Consider the following 15,000-nt stretch of genomic DNA (forward strand, 5'->3'; position numbering starts at 1 on the left):
ATAAAATAGCTTGTTTTGATTTCTAGTGACTAAGCGAATATTTTCAATTTCGCCAATATTTTCCTTTTAGACTGCGGTTTACGTTGCTCCAGTGACTGGGATCCCTGTTCTCTTGTTCAGCGGTTTCTTCGTTAATTTTGACACCATACCCAAGTACATGCAGTGGTTGACGTATGTGTCGTATGCGCGGTACAGCTGGGAGGGGACTGTGGTCGCCATTTACGGAAATAAGAGAGGACCTCTTGAGTGCAAAGACAAGCGATGTATCTTTAAAAATAGCAAGGACGTTTTAGATGCTATGGACGTGGAGGAAAACGCTCTTTACTTAGAAGGGGCCAAGATTTACTTTGATGCCTGTGTGCTTATGTTGTTCTTCATCACACTTAGACTGGCGGCATACCTCGTGTTACGTTACAAAGTGAAGTCGTACCATTAACAGGGAGGTAGCGTTTTGCTCGGAAATCATTCAAGAATTGTGGCGTATTTATAGGTGTTTGGACTGTTCTAAAAAAAAGACTTGGTTGTAGCCTTGTTCCCTTAGTTTGGTTTAAAATTATTGAGGGTGTGGTGGAAAGAATGTGAAAATTTTTATTATACTTTGAGTCGATGATATACAATGGATTGAAATGTAGGGTTTGTACAGGGTGCCGTTTTAGGAATCCATTTATAGTCAACAAATAAACAGTTATAAAACATACTTCCCCCTTTAGATGCACTTTGAATAGCACGTTACAAGCAACCTTGAAACCAGTAGATTTCCACTATTAAGCAGGAAATTTCTTGCAGGCTGACTTGATAAAAGACCTTGAAAACTTGTTGGAACGCAAAGCTTGTATTCGTTTACTCTGAGGCTGATATACAATGGTGTGATCGAGATTGTGTCATCAAGTGGGCTTTCACAAAAGAGGCAATGAAATGTCAGTGACTACAGAATCCATGTTGCATCTTGTTCACCCTGGTTTTTACCTCGGAAGAGCAAATCACTCATATTTCATAGCCGAAGGTTGAGACATTTTAATGTGAAAGAAAAAGAGCTTCATCTGCATATATCTTGTTTATACCACAGGAATACCATGACCGAAGCCTTCTTGATTCGATTTGTTTTCTTAATTAAGGAGGGCGTGTCTTCTTTTACTAGTTCACAGGTTTTTCAGTTCAGAAACACGGATACTTTCAATTTCCTTTTTCACTTTTCTTCTCTTGCACACAAAGCAGGGAAAGAGCTGGACTCTCGTTCTCTTCCAACGTTTTTCCGCCGAAACACTGAATCATGCAGTTTCCTGTTTACAGAATCCAGAATGGCTGGACCATTCAGTTAATCTTACACGGAAGCGTGCATGCATTCGGGTGAAACAACTTTATTTAGTTACATTATGTCATTTTTTAATGGCACCATAAGACCTTTCGGCTTTTCATCTTTTTTCTGTTCGTACTTTACCAAAACAAAACATTTCGTTTGTCTCTGCTAAGTTTGAACATGATCAACGTAAAATGTACACGAATACATGCAGATGGCCCCTCCTTTTTAAGTGTTCACAGCACGTTTTGTAAGAAATGTTCACAATCGCAGAGCTCTTGACCAGGTAATGTAATTCCAGGATTTCGTTCGGGAGGGAGAAATCACTTCTCAAAAAGCTACAGAGCTTTTGAAATCAAGTGTTCTACGATGGATTGTCGTAGGACCGAAACAAATACTTTTAACAAGCGAAACAGCCAATCATAATCCGAAGAACTGACGTAACTTTCCCAAATCGCAGGAAATTTGTTTGGGGGAGGGGTGGGGGTAAGTCTCGATTGTCAGGTGGCACGAGATTCTTGAGTCAATCACTCAACTTAACTCTTGTTATCGTATTAATACTTTCAGCACTGAATTGAAACTCGTCTCTATTAATCATCAAATTAAAGGGTTCACTTATACCCGAAATATTTATGTCTTATCGTGATTCTGTTAAAATTATTCATAAGTGTTATTTCATGTTTTATATACATAAAATGATAATTTAAAGGTGAAACGAAGGCAGAAATTGATGTCTCAGGGAGTGTTGAGATGATTTAGCTTTCATGTAAATACTACATTTTGTGAAATTACTGTTAAAATTTACATTGTAATGGCGAGATTAGTTAAAAGGGCAAGGAATTGCTCTGTTGTATTCGGATCTCGTCAAAAGATTGTCTTGCGAGAAAATATCCTTGTTTTCAGTGCATTTTATTTTCGTACTTTAATTTTTAAAAATTTTTGCGCTTAAAATTCATGTTATCGCAGTTTTTGCACTGTAAACTAAACAAATACATATGGATTAAAGTGATTTCAGGAAAACCATGGTTTGGGCGAAAGTGTTATGAACTAAACAAATGTGAGGTGGGAGAGGAATTTCACGCGTTAACTCTCAATAAGAACTTTTGAGCCCTTGTCTTGCGTGACAGCGCCAGTAATTACTTTTAAGGCCATCCCCCTTTTTTTTTCTCCGTTTAGCGTCGTCCGACCGACACACATTTTTGGCATTTTCCAAAAAAAACATAATAATAATTGGTAACGACGTTTTTAAGCCATTTTTATGTCGCATTGGAGTTTCGGTGGTTGATCCTTTTTCCCACGCTCACTTAATTTTGCAACAACACCCACCAACTTTTCCGCTATGTTGATTTTGAGTTCACGTCTTGTTGTTTTCCTGGCTCCTGGGTACCAGGCCCCCGATTCCGAGAATGCTTATGATTTTTTTTGCATTGGGTTTTTTTTTTTTTTCAATCCGACCAACCGACCCAATATCAGGAAACGCATTCGACGGTAAACGAAAACAAAAAAGGGGGATGCCTTCGTTTTAAAATTTATTTATTTATTTTACTAATTACGTTATCTCTGGCTGGAGCATAAATGTCACGTGACGCGCCTCTCACCACAACCTCGATCCCAGGACTTTTCTCCGCCAAGATTAGGGCTCTCGCAACCCCGTCTCCAGGGTCTCTCTTCTCTGCCTCCATTGTTGTACAATGGAGGCAGAGAAGAGAGACCCTGGGAACGAGGTTGGGGCTCTCGGTGACCTAATCGTTAACTTTCGCGGTTAAATGCATAAAAAATACCTTAAGGGTTTACTCATTAAGAAAACAAAGCTTTTTACAAACACGTTCAAAGGAGATTTAGACAATGCCTTAAAAAATTTACACGGGGGTACACCCAGAGCAAATTGTTCAACATGACTAGGAGCACTATATGAGTGCCAACACGAAGTAGTTATCTAATGGAGGCTTCGCTGTACCGTACTTTTATTCAGATTTCGCCCCATGATTTCCGAAAGGGCTTTGTGGACGGCAGGTATTTTTTGCAGGTTGTAGGTTGAAATTCATTATAACTGGAAAACCGCTGGCACTAAAAACAAAGGGAAAGCGATAGACTTGCCGTGACTGTTACATGAATAGCTAACCGGAGACCTAATTAGGCCTAAAGAACAGCTTTTAGCCCAACGTTCGCTATTCATGTAACAGTCACGGCAAGTCTATCGCTTTCCCTTTCTTTTTAGTGCCAGCGGTTTTCCAGTTAAAATGAAATTTCAACCTGCAAGAAATACCAGCCGCTTTGCAGAGCCGTAAAACGCCATTAAACGTGCTAGAGTTTGGGTTACACCCTACAGATTGAAAGAAGCTACACCTCTCCTTTGATTCTACTGATTACGTGGGCCAAAAAGAATTCCTGTGGGCTTGTATTTGGCTTCGAGTGGCAGGTACTGTTATCTTGTTTTTTCTTCGTAGTAGTAGTACAGTGAAAACAAGGAAAACGATAATTCGCTGAGATTATATCCGTGATGTGGCTCTGTAAAAGTCACGGGTACCCAAAGCTGGGGAGCTGAGAAAACAGTTGAATTTGTATGGAGGAAAACAACTGTATCTTAAATCAAAAAATAGCGCGCGAGTTCTAAACAAAAACTGCTTGCTTTGCCTTATTTCTGTGGTTTTCTTCTCATGTGGAGGGTGTAAGCTGCAGGTTACAGGTAACATTAGGGCTAAAAGTAATGTTTAAGCCTAAGGTTAGCATTTTTGTAAAGGTTTGGGTTGTTTCAGTTAGAGCGGTTTTCAATTGAGTGTCCCAAAACCAAAACCAAAGTAATTACTATGGCCAATCAAAAAGGACAGAGACAATCCAGTAAAACCAATCAAAACTCGAAGTAATTACACTTAGCCGACACAAAGTGTGGGAAAATCTGCAGGCGCAAGCCACGATTGGTTTTGGTTTCACTTCTGATTGGTTGAAAAAATGGCACGAGGACTTTGAACCAATCACTGAGTAAAGTAATCATTAACCATTTTAATTCACTAATTACTTTCGACACTCCAATAGACCTTTTTACGGGTACGGCGGCCATTTTGATTTCTATTGTTTCGAATAGCTATTATGGGATGCCCAGGGGGCAAATACATATTAATTAGCCCCCTGAGCATCCCATAATGTCTTTCAAAACAATAGAACGTCTTCTGATTTATTATATAAAAGCAATACACCACAGGTTTCTATGGGTTATAGGCATGATAAACCACTTGGGAAGTTGGAAGAACACTCAAAGAATTCTTAAATCACTTGCCTGCGGCTGGTGATTTACGAATTCTTCTCGTGTTCTACCAATATCCCGCATGGTTTATCAGCCTATAAACCGTAGAAACTTGTGGTTTAGTGCTTAAATAATGCACTGCAACCTGCACTCTTTCCGCCCTGCTTTACATCCTCCTCTTCTCATGTGGGTTTTTCTTCCTCCTTCGATTTTCACAGGGTTCCTTTGTGTTTTCTAAGGAAGCACTTGGCAGATTTAACTAAAATTAATTTTTTTTTTTTTTTTTTTTTTTTTTTTTGGGGGGGGGGGGTAAGTGAAACTCTCTCAGATCTCAGATCCTTGTACTTCCTTCCTCGGCCTTCGTATTCACATTATTCTTCCACCTATCACTTGTGTAATTTTAATGTGGGTACCTGTGCTAAAACAAATGTGTGTGCTCCACATTATGTTGAAGTCCTTGTTTGTTCCAGAAGCACACTATCCCTTCACGCCCTTCTTGTCATTTTGAATACTTAATGCACCTGTCAATGTAAATCACCCCCTCCCCCAACCAGAGAAAAGCAGTTACGTGGACAAAAGAACAAGAGAAAGTGAGGTAATGTTCCCACCCCCAGGGTGCAATATTTCCATTCCAATCTCCCCACTTGTGCCCGCCTACCTAGACATGAATTTCGTCAAACAGTCAGCAAGGTTTTCCATTCAGTGACTTCAGTGTATTTTTGGGCGGCACGCAAAAAGTAAGGATAAAACAGATTAACAAGCAACAAGTTTAACTCGCGTTTCTTTCCGTCATTTCAGTCTCTGTCTGGTTTGGTCCCAGTCTCAATGTACCACATTTCTAGATTCCAATCCTCCAGCAGAGAAATTACCCTGTTCGGATCTTGTCCAAGACCACGGGTATCGGGACTGTTTTGAATGTTGCACGTTGGGTTTTGTCTCACTATTGTCCTCACTTTGCCTGGGTTGTGGATGGGGGCAATTTACAATTGACTGGCGCATAAGAACATAACATGGCAATGCAATCTGCTTCGATTATTCCAGCAAAAGACAAAGAGTCTGCTTTAGAATTAAAAAGTATTTTTCTTCAAACGGTGTAAGATTCACCCTTGGCATTTAACACAGTGTATGAAATATGTTTTCAAAATTTAATTTGTGTTTTCACCTCTAAGTGTGATGGTTTTACAAGATAGCCATATCAACATTTAGTTTTTCTATTATCCTCTCATTGAGCTTTGCCTGTTTTCCATTAATTACGCAAAGCATTAAGCATATTTCAGTTGCTTGACCACTCAACTGCCGTTTAGCAACAATTAAATTTTGTTGTTTGATTTCAGGGAAAAGAAATTACAAGTTCCTGCTTTCCTGAAGTGTGATTTGGTTGTTGTGACTTTTCCATGACGAGCAGTTAACAATTAAGTAACTTGAATGGGAAGGAAGCCTTCTAAGTATTCAGGTAATAAAATAGAATAATAAGGCATGGATAGTATTCTAATCATGATATTATGAGAGAGTCCTAGAGTCACTGGTTACTGGTACCAAGAACAGAGGAAAGAAGTTTTACCCTTCATAGCATTGACATTGTTTTGCATGCAGTATGCAAACTGTGATATGTAAAGTAAATTCTTTGCTTACTTTCATGTTTGTTTGAAGAACACACACATTCCATTGATCTATCTTAAGCAATCACTTGAAGGAATTGGCCTGGCTGCACTACTACTTTGAATAATGTACATGTAAAGCTAAGATGTAAAACCCCGCTTAACAATTTAAGGAGTATGTTTGTAGTTAACAATGTGCAGTATAAGCATGTCGGTCACCTCACTTTCATGCTTCACCAATCACCTAGATATAGGTAGAAAGTTTTTGCTTTGGTCAATGTTACAAATCAATTAAATTCACTGAGAACTTTAAGAAAGAAAAGAAAGGTCACACATCCCATGGCCTCAAATTAGCTCCCAGTAATTGCCGCACTTGTTGGGTGCCACTTCTCGCAATTTTGATTTCTACTAAACCATGCTCTTTTCCCATATTTATATGGCCAGCAGTTTGAGATATGGCATCTGGTCCAGTGGCCTCTGCCTCAACCAAAGAGAGCACTAACTATGCCCGGCTGTGCCGTCTTCTAGTGGATTATGGAACCCAGGCCCTCAGAGACACCTTTGACGCAATACACCCTCCAGCCACTCTTCACCGGATTTTATCAGCTGCTTACCCTACATTACAGGGGCTAAAAAAGAAAAAAATTATTAATCCCACTCAGTGGGGAATGCTATACCCAGCTACTCCTTCATCTGTGACATCATCCAGCTTTGACATTACACTTCTTATGGTGCTGCTGAGAAATATATGCGGCTTGAGTCCTCCTGCCAGTACTGGAAGCTGGGACACGCTTCCTCCCTCAGGCGATAACAGTCCTGAGGCAAACATAGCAAAAATTAAATACTACAGAAACAATGTCTGTGGTCATGCCAGCCAAGCCTCTGTTGATGATGCAACATTCAATGTGTTATGGCAGGATATAAGCAAGGCACTGCTAGCTCTTGGTTCTGCAGCAAATTTTGCAACTAAAATTAGCCAACTGAAGACTGAGTGCATGGATCCTGTTGTTGAAGAGCACTACAGAGAATTACTGAAGTTGTGGAAAGACGATGATGACAGCACCAAGGAAATGCTTGAAGAACTGAAAGGTATGCTTTCTCTCAAGGGTGTGATTAAATTAAAGTGCTGGAAGAATGACTTATTATGAGCACCTTTCCAATCTTCTTTTGACGAAGGATTTTTTCTGCCCAAAGATTCGAGATCAAAATCTGTGAGAAGACTGTGACTCAAATTGGCTGGAACCGACAATGTATTCAAAACATTAGCTCGCCAATATATTGTATACATACATACATACATTCGTTTATTCCACATCCCCAAGGGGCTTTTCAGTGAAATATGTAACAAACAACAATAAAATACAATAAAATTAAATCAAAATTCTATGTGAATAAAATTTAAAATGCAGTAAGAAATTCAAATCTAATAGAAGCTAAAGAATTAGAAGATTTAAACTATTCCGTACTAGATAAATTCAGTTAGCTATCCCTTAACAGTCTTTTCCTCATGAAGATCTTAAAATGAGCTAACGATTTTGAGGCAGACCGTTCCAGAGAAATACCATACAATAGTAAAAAGTTCTTTGGCCAGTTGCGATTTTAAATAACGGAATATTTAACAGCTGTGAGTTTCTAGTTTTGCATGTTGATATTGATGAACGCTTAATAAACTGATCAGATAGATACCCTGGAACAAGCTCATACATGCATTTAAATGCCATAAGTGAATTGCAATAATGTGTTGTTTCACAGGGAGCCAGTTGAGTTGTCAGAGAATGGGAGTAACATGATCGTATTTCTTTGACCCACTAACGATTTTACCAGACAAAATTCTGAACACCTTGGAGTTTGGCAATGTTAGATTGTGAAGTATTGCTCCAGACTGAAGAGAACGCGTTGATAATAAGAATTAAAGTGCGTGGTTGCCGAAGCATTGTTTAAATTAACACGGTTTATCTGGCCTAGTTGCAATATACAAGAAGCGACAGTTGCAGTGACATGATCATCAAAAGTTAAACTTGTATCCAATATCATTTAACACCAAGGTCTCTGGCGGTCTCCACTGGAACAAGCTGTTTTCCAAGGGGTGAAAGCTTGACGTTGCGAGTCGATCTTAGTAACTCCATGTTAAATGCCACAAACTACATGTAGGAGCTTTGTCTTGTCAGGGTTTAACAGTAATTGATTATCGAAGCACCAGTTACATATTCTTGTAAGGTCTTTATTTATTTCTACTACTATGCGTGATTGGTCTTGAAACTGAAAAGACAGCAACAGCTTAATGTTGTCCAGGTAGCACTGGGCAGAACAATGTTGTGGAACTGATGGCAAATCGTTCTTGTTTGTGCTAAAGAGGAGTAGTCCTAATATACTCCCTTGGGGCACTCCACTTGCCACTTGCATGCATTCCAATGATGCTGTGCCAATTGTGACAACCTGATAACGAGCAGTTAGATAACTACAAAACCACTGCAAAGGTAAAGGCAAGGCACCAATGTCCCTTTGATCTATACTGTCAAAGGTCTTGCTCATGTCAAGCAGAATTACTGTTGTCAAGTGCTTTTTACCAATCGCACTTAAATATCATGTCGGTTGTCTGAATCACAGAGGTTTCGGTGGAGTGTTTCTCTCTGTTACCACTTTGTTTGGTAGATAAGTGGCATTTAGAAGTTAGGTATTCCATAAGCTGATTGTGAGCCACTCTCTCGCACACTTTTGATAGAATAGGCAGAAGTGATATAGGTCTGTTATTATTATTGGCTATTTTGTGATCACTTTCTTTGGGTATTGGTTTCACCTCAGCAATTTTCCACATGATTGGGAAGCATGCAGTAAGGAGTGAGGTGTTGATTATTGAAGTAAGAGGGTACGAAATAGCTTGAAAGCAGTCGCTAATTATCAGTAAAGGTATCTTATCGATCCCAGGGGCTTTGTTTGGGGCCATGCTCTTAATAATAAGTTCCACCTGATGGCATTTAACTGGAGTAAAAGAAAGTTGTTCAGATGTCGGGAAATTTCTTGCTTGAAAGGAATTTCGGCCTAATATGTAGTTGCGTTCAGTTGTGGCTGCCATCTCTTTTATCATTTTAATCTTATTTTTGCAAACACTTGAGAAAAAATGATTTAATTCATTAGCCACACTTTTCTGATCTTTACTGTAGCTTGTCTGAGTAGTTGACTTCTTTGGTATGCATGAACGGATCGATTTCCACATGCAGTTTGTATTGTTTTTAATGTTATTCTGAATTTGCTGATTTACATATTCTCTTTCTGCAAGCCGAATTTCTCTCTTTACCTCACAGCAGCAGATCTTATATTGCAGCCAGGCATAGGAATCTTTACTTGAAGGACAAGGATGAAAATTTACATTGATTTTTAACATTACCACAAAAATATCATATTCAATTAGAACTACATAAAAAATTAGTATAATTACATAGGTGATTATTGAAAATTCTAAACGCTGATTGGTTGTACTTGAGGTGATTATTACGTGATAATTTACAAAAGCGTTTTTTTTCAAGGTGTTTTGGCAAGGTAAGAGACGAAGAAATGAATTGTTTTAAGGAAAATGTAGACTCACATGTTTTTCAAATAATCACCTATATCTAATCATAATAAAACAATTATTCTGGAGCCTGATCGTCGAGGCTTAGTATTTTACTGAACCACATGTCTTCTCAGAGGGTATATAGCAAAGGTGTCTACCATGGCGCCGTAATGATTTACAATACCAAACAATGTCGTGTACTATTAGAGCTACATATTATGCAAGGACTTGAATCTCCTGGAAAAACAAAACGCAGCTCAGTTGACAGTTATGGAAAAAAACACTGTCAAGTTACTGCACTACCACACGCAATGCGTTCTTACTTTAAAAAATATCCTGTATCTCCTCAATTCCACCCCTTCCCCCCCCCCCCCCCCCCCCCCAGACTAAAAATCCCTAATTAACCTAATTATCCCGTATCCTGATCGCTTCTCGGGCTTTGGGTAAGATTAGTTTCTCGGCCAAGGGCTACGGTCAAGTACTATTGTACAACGTACGGGACTTTTTCAGTGCCGTAAGGGGACGGCACAGAACAGTTTCGGCTGTTTGTCTGTTCTCTCGAGGAACGATGACGAGGGTTTTTTGGGTTTCAGGACGAACTGTTGTAGTTTCTGAGAACTATTTACTACTTGTAGCTTTTGTTGAGTTTTGAATCGATGATAGAGAGTTTTTGGCGATCTCAGTCCGGACTGGACTACTGGATTTAATAATTTTTCTTAACGAGATTGCAAGTTATTGTGGAACGTTTGGTACCAAGTTACTGAAATCAAGATTCTGGAATTGGAAAATTGGAACTTTGGACTGGACTACACAACACGCACTATGGAATTTTTGAGCATTGAGAGAAATAGAGCACGGATGTTGTCTTCTTATCTTCGCCACGGCAAATTTATACAGTTTGCAAGGAACTAAACCAGGATTACAGAACCAGACGTCGATTACAGGGCCCGGTTGTTCGAAAGCCAATTACCTTAATCCAGGATTAGCGTTAACTTTTGTTTCATGTTTTCAACTTTTTGGTCACAGTTTCCTTTGTTTATTTTTGTTTTTCAAGATTGACTTCTTCTAATGTAAAGTTTTACTGAATATCAGCCTTGAACAGCATTTGGGAGTAGAGGATAAAACTCGTTTTAAAACCCGGTTTCTGAACAACTGGCCCAGGATGATAAGTTCTTGAACTGTGATTTGTTATAAGTTTTTTTGGGTGATTTAAGGCTGATCTTGTAATTTTTGCATGAACGGAGTTAACGAAGCAAGTAAAACTGTAGGATTTGAATGAAGTCTCCTTCCAAAAAATAAATAAATAAAAAATCCCGTATTCTGATAACCTGCTAATAGGGCTTCGTTGTTTGCATTTTCAAATTTAGTAACATTAGTAATGAAGTCTACCTGTACTTGAAGTTGACTGTAACTGGACAATTTGCGTCAACTGTTTGTGCATTCCACGGATACGCCCTTGTAGGCGTCTTGTTTATCCATAGTTTGTGGACCTTTTTTAATAAAACAATTATTATTGCACTCACGCTTGTTGGGTATGAGGTGATTATAGCCAACTCGGTGCTATGCGCCTTATTGGCTATCTATCATCCCATATCCAACATGGGTTTGTGGGATAATTGTTAATTATAACATGGATTGTTAAGTAGTAAGGCATTGTGACAAACATGACTAAACGAGCCTGTATTACGATTCCTACCGAAGTACCCACGTGTATGCCATTTGTGACTATTTTCTGAAGTGTAATTTTGCCATTTGTAAATTCATTCATAGAATTTTCATGTCAGTTTTTGCCTAAAGGTTTATGCAAATGAACAATATTGCATCAGAGTAGTCTGGTCAATTCAAGGGTGTGAGTAAAATTTGAAGATGGGGGCTGGTTTGATTAGATCACCTGTTATTGTATCAACCGTGTGACCGACTGTATCAACAAGGGGCGTAACAGCCCCTCTTGAAGGGGTATTTGGGGCATGCCATTTTTAAAAGTTCACTCCCAATAGACACATTTTCAAAAGTAAAATTGATAGGAATGTTTAGACGACTTCATGTTGTCATTGTCAAAAGGAGTTTTAATCTTAGGTTTGAAAGAATCTGCCTTTAATTATTTTCAATTAAGGGAAAACACGAGTTGACCTCTCTGGGTGAGTACCGGTAAGCTGATGCTTTTCATTGGTTGTCATGGGAGGCGCGGTGGCCTCATGGTTAGAGCGCTCGACTCTGGATCGAGCAGTCCAGGTTCGGGTCCTTACCGGGATCATTGTGTTGTTTTTTTGGGCAAGACACTTTGCTCTCATGGTGCCTCTCTCTACCCAGGTGTATAAATGGGTACCGGCAATTTTAATGCAGGGGGTAACCCTGCGATAGACTAGCATCCCATCCAGGGGGGAGTAGAAATACTCCTAGTCGCTTCTTGCTAATGAAACCGGAGATAAGCCTACAGGCTTGAAGAGCAGACTTTACTTTACTCTACTTTTTCATTGGTTGTCAGTACTTGTTGAAACCACTTGGTCATGCATGACATATTACATCAGTCAAAATGTTGATTGTAAACAGGTCGTTAATTATATTCCTGTTTTCTATTATTTCAGGTAGTGTTGAAGAAGTGAACAAGAAAGTTGATTTGTTAATGAAGAAAGGTATAGTTTAATGTAGAATAATTTAATTTAGTATATAATAAATAATATAATTATTTATATAAATTGCCAAAATTGTGTTCATAACTGCGAGGATCACAGCTTTACTTAATTTAGTATATGTATACATGTATATTATTAGTTGTTATTACTATATATAATTTAAAGAAAACGCCTAAACTTTTGAAATTGCAAGACATGTTTCGACAGAAACTTCTGTCATCTTCAGTTGATAATGTACAAAGCGTTAAGTTGAATTTATAAGTCGGAAAAAAAATGCTTATTATGCCAGTAACAACGGAATGTACATAAAACGTGACAATGTGAGAATTAAAAGGATAGTTTTAGATTTACGTGATGCAGTTGTTAAGAGAAGGTTTCTCTCTTTGAATATGAAAAGCTTCTTTTATCTTGAGTTGAATTAATACATTATTTTAATTTTGGTATAATTTTATTTAATTTATTATAGAGTATATTTTGCTTGCGTTAAATCCAGTTCTCTGGTTGGATTGTTCTTTTTGCGCATTTATTGAATTGGGCCTTTAGAAATCACACAAGTTATTATTAACTTGAGAAATTGATAAAAGTGCCATTGACTTTTTTGTGAGATGTGAATGGTTGTACTGCCCTTGTGGCTTAACCTCTTTACAGGACCCTAGTCAGTAAAAAATGAACAAGATTTGCAAAATTTTATTTTTTGGTTGCAATGTGTAGTTTTCAGTTGACTTATATCGCCATTTTAGATTAGCATGGCCCCTGCACATGGATGAGACACAAATTTGTGAAGCATTCCGAATTTTTAAGGGAGGCAGTGCGGCCCAGCGGTTAGTGCGCTTGCCCTGATAGCTGGAGTTTCCAGGGTTCAAGACCCGCTCTGACCATTCGTTGAATTTGATCCTGGTAGTCCCTGGTTCAACTTCTAAGCTGCACTTGTAAATAGCCAACTGGTTTTCTTCCTGTCAGTTGGGATTGGTAACAGTTGTTGTTGTTCTGTTCTTTCGTTTCATTCATTGTGTTTTATTGGCCCTAAAAAGCCTTTGTGGGGAGTGGTGAATGGTGGTGGGTGTAGGGGTTGCTAAGTATGTAATGTGTAGAGTCCTATAGTGCGACATCATAAAAAATTTAAATTGTGAAATTATGGGATTTTTTGGAGTGTAATGAAAGAACAACATCCAAAAGCCCTACTTGTCAAAACTTAGCATTTCAAGGCCAATTTTTTTGTGATATTAGCCCAGTTATGCTCTGATGACTCCATACAAATCCTTCTAAACTTGACTCAGTTCATAATATTAGGAACCAAGTCAAATTTAGAAGGATTTGTATGGAGTCATCAAAGCAAAAAGGGAACTAGTATCTCCAAGACAATTTGCCCCACAATGATGTTCTTCAAAATATCCCAACAAATCCCATGATTTAAAAAATTCAATATGTTTATGACGTCTTCACTTTAGAACTCTATTGTATTTTTAGGAAAAACAGTCTTTCCTCCTTTACTTCCTACATTTTTCATTTTTAACAAAGTTTTTTTTTTCTTTTCTTTTTTGTCAATTGTACTCGAAGAAATGTCGACAACACAACCAATAAGTGAGTTACCACTAGAGGTTTTTGACGCCGCAATCTTTGTTGCAGTTGAACCTTCCGCTTGACAAACATGACTTGACAAACATGACTTTCCCGCACGCCTTGTTACCTCAGAGATATAATAAATATCTTACTAACCTCGTTTTCTCCGTCCGTACTGAAAGTTACGGATCTTCCTTGTTCTCCGTTGATTTATGGCCTAAGCGCGAAATAAATCAACGGGGATAAACTCTGTTCGTAACTTACAGTACGGACCTCGTACTCGGTTAGCAAGGTCTCTCCTTCTTTACTTCCTACATCTTTTTCATTTTTAAAAGAGTTTCTTTCTTTCCTTTTTTTAGTTCTACTAAACGAAATGATGACAACGCAACCGAGAAGTGAGTTACCAGAAGAGGTTTCCAACATGCATGGCCGCTCTGCGGAGGTTGATATCATTTTCCAAGCCATCTCAGATGATAGTCCTTTTGCTGGAGCCCTTGTCTGTGGAATTCCAGGAATAGGCAAGTCTACTGTTGCTATTCGGGCTGGTCACCAGCTAAAAGACAAATGTCAAAGCATTGTAAAGTTTTGTTCTTTGAGAGACGTTCATCAACTTGAAATGGAAGGTACATGTAAAATGGAAGGTGAATGGAGGGAAATTTTGAACGTGTGTGATCCTGGACATCAACAAGCCAACAAGAACCCTCGTCATGTCTTGCTCAGCTGGTGCAGGCGTCTTGAAGGTAACATAGTCCTTATTCTGGACAATGCGGAAGATTCTATGGAAGATGGAACCATAGAATCGTTCAGTGACATGCTGAGAGACTTGAGGATGTGTTCTGATTCTAAAATTAAATTTTTGATTACTTCAAGGCGATCCGATAAAGTTTTGGTCTCAGACCTAAAGCTTAATTATATAAAATTAAACCCATTGGGTGGAAAAGAAAGCATTGAAATTTTAAAGGGTGGTGCTAAAATTTCTTCGGATAACCTCCTCAAGGTAGAAGCTCAGTTAAACAAGGTAGCCGAACTCTGTGAGAACATTCCACTGGCACTTCAACTTGCAGGACCCCTGTTGTCGTCAGAATCTGAGTATGATTTTGAAGAGCTTATTCAAGCACTGG

At 38.6% G+C, this 15,000-nt stretch overlaps 2 protein-coding genes and 1 pseudogene across 4 annotated transcripts in view; all 3 read left to right on the forward strand.

The window, feature by feature from the left end:
• LOC137982782 (ATP-binding cassette sub-family G member 4-like) overlaps window positions 1–2,317 on the forward strand; it is a 16,346-nt gene extending 14,029 nt beyond the window's left edge. The window contains exon 8 of the mRNA XM_068829929.1: window positions 71–2,317. Coding sequence (XP_068686030.1) covers window positions 71–436 — 366 coding nt within the window. The 3' untranslated portion in view covers window positions 437–2,317. The remainder of the gene's footprint in view (window positions 1–70) is intronic.
• Window positions 2,318–3,444: 1,127 nt separating this feature from the next.
• LOC137982268 (uncharacterized) overlaps window positions 3,445–15,000 on the forward strand; it is a 28,923-nt gene continuing 17,367 nt past the window's right edge. The window contains exons 1-6 of one of the 3 annotated variants that reach the window (XM_068829347.1): window positions 3,445–3,716; window positions 5,337–5,435; window positions 5,873–5,991; window positions 6,584–7,225; window positions 12,272–12,319; window positions 14,239–15,000. The exon at window positions 14,239–15,000 is cut by the window's right edge and continues 1,392 nt beyond it. In XM_068829347.1, the coding sequence (XP_068685448.1) occupies window positions 6,592–7,225; window positions 12,272–12,319; window positions 14,239–15,000 (1,444 nt within the window). In that variant the 5' untranslated portion in view covers window positions 3,445–3,716; window positions 5,337–5,435; window positions 5,873–5,991; window positions 6,584–6,591. Of the gene's footprint in view, window positions 3,717–5,336; window positions 5,436–5,872; window positions 5,992–6,580; window positions 7,226–12,271; window positions 12,320–14,238 lie in introns of all 3 variants that reach the window. The other 2 variants (XM_068829346.1, XM_068829345.1) reach the window with 2 other exon arrangements.
• Window positions 13,057–13,117, forward strand: LOC137984141 (U6 spliceosomal RNA; annotated as a pseudogene).

Source organism: Montipora foliosa, chromosome 13 (assembly GCF_036669935.1).
Source record: "Montipora foliosa isolate CH-2021 chromosome 13, ASM3666993v2, whole genome shotgun sequence".
In the NCBI taxonomy this organism is placed as follows: Eukaryota; Metazoa; Cnidaria; class Anthozoa; order Scleractinia; family Acroporidae; genus Montipora; species Montipora foliosa.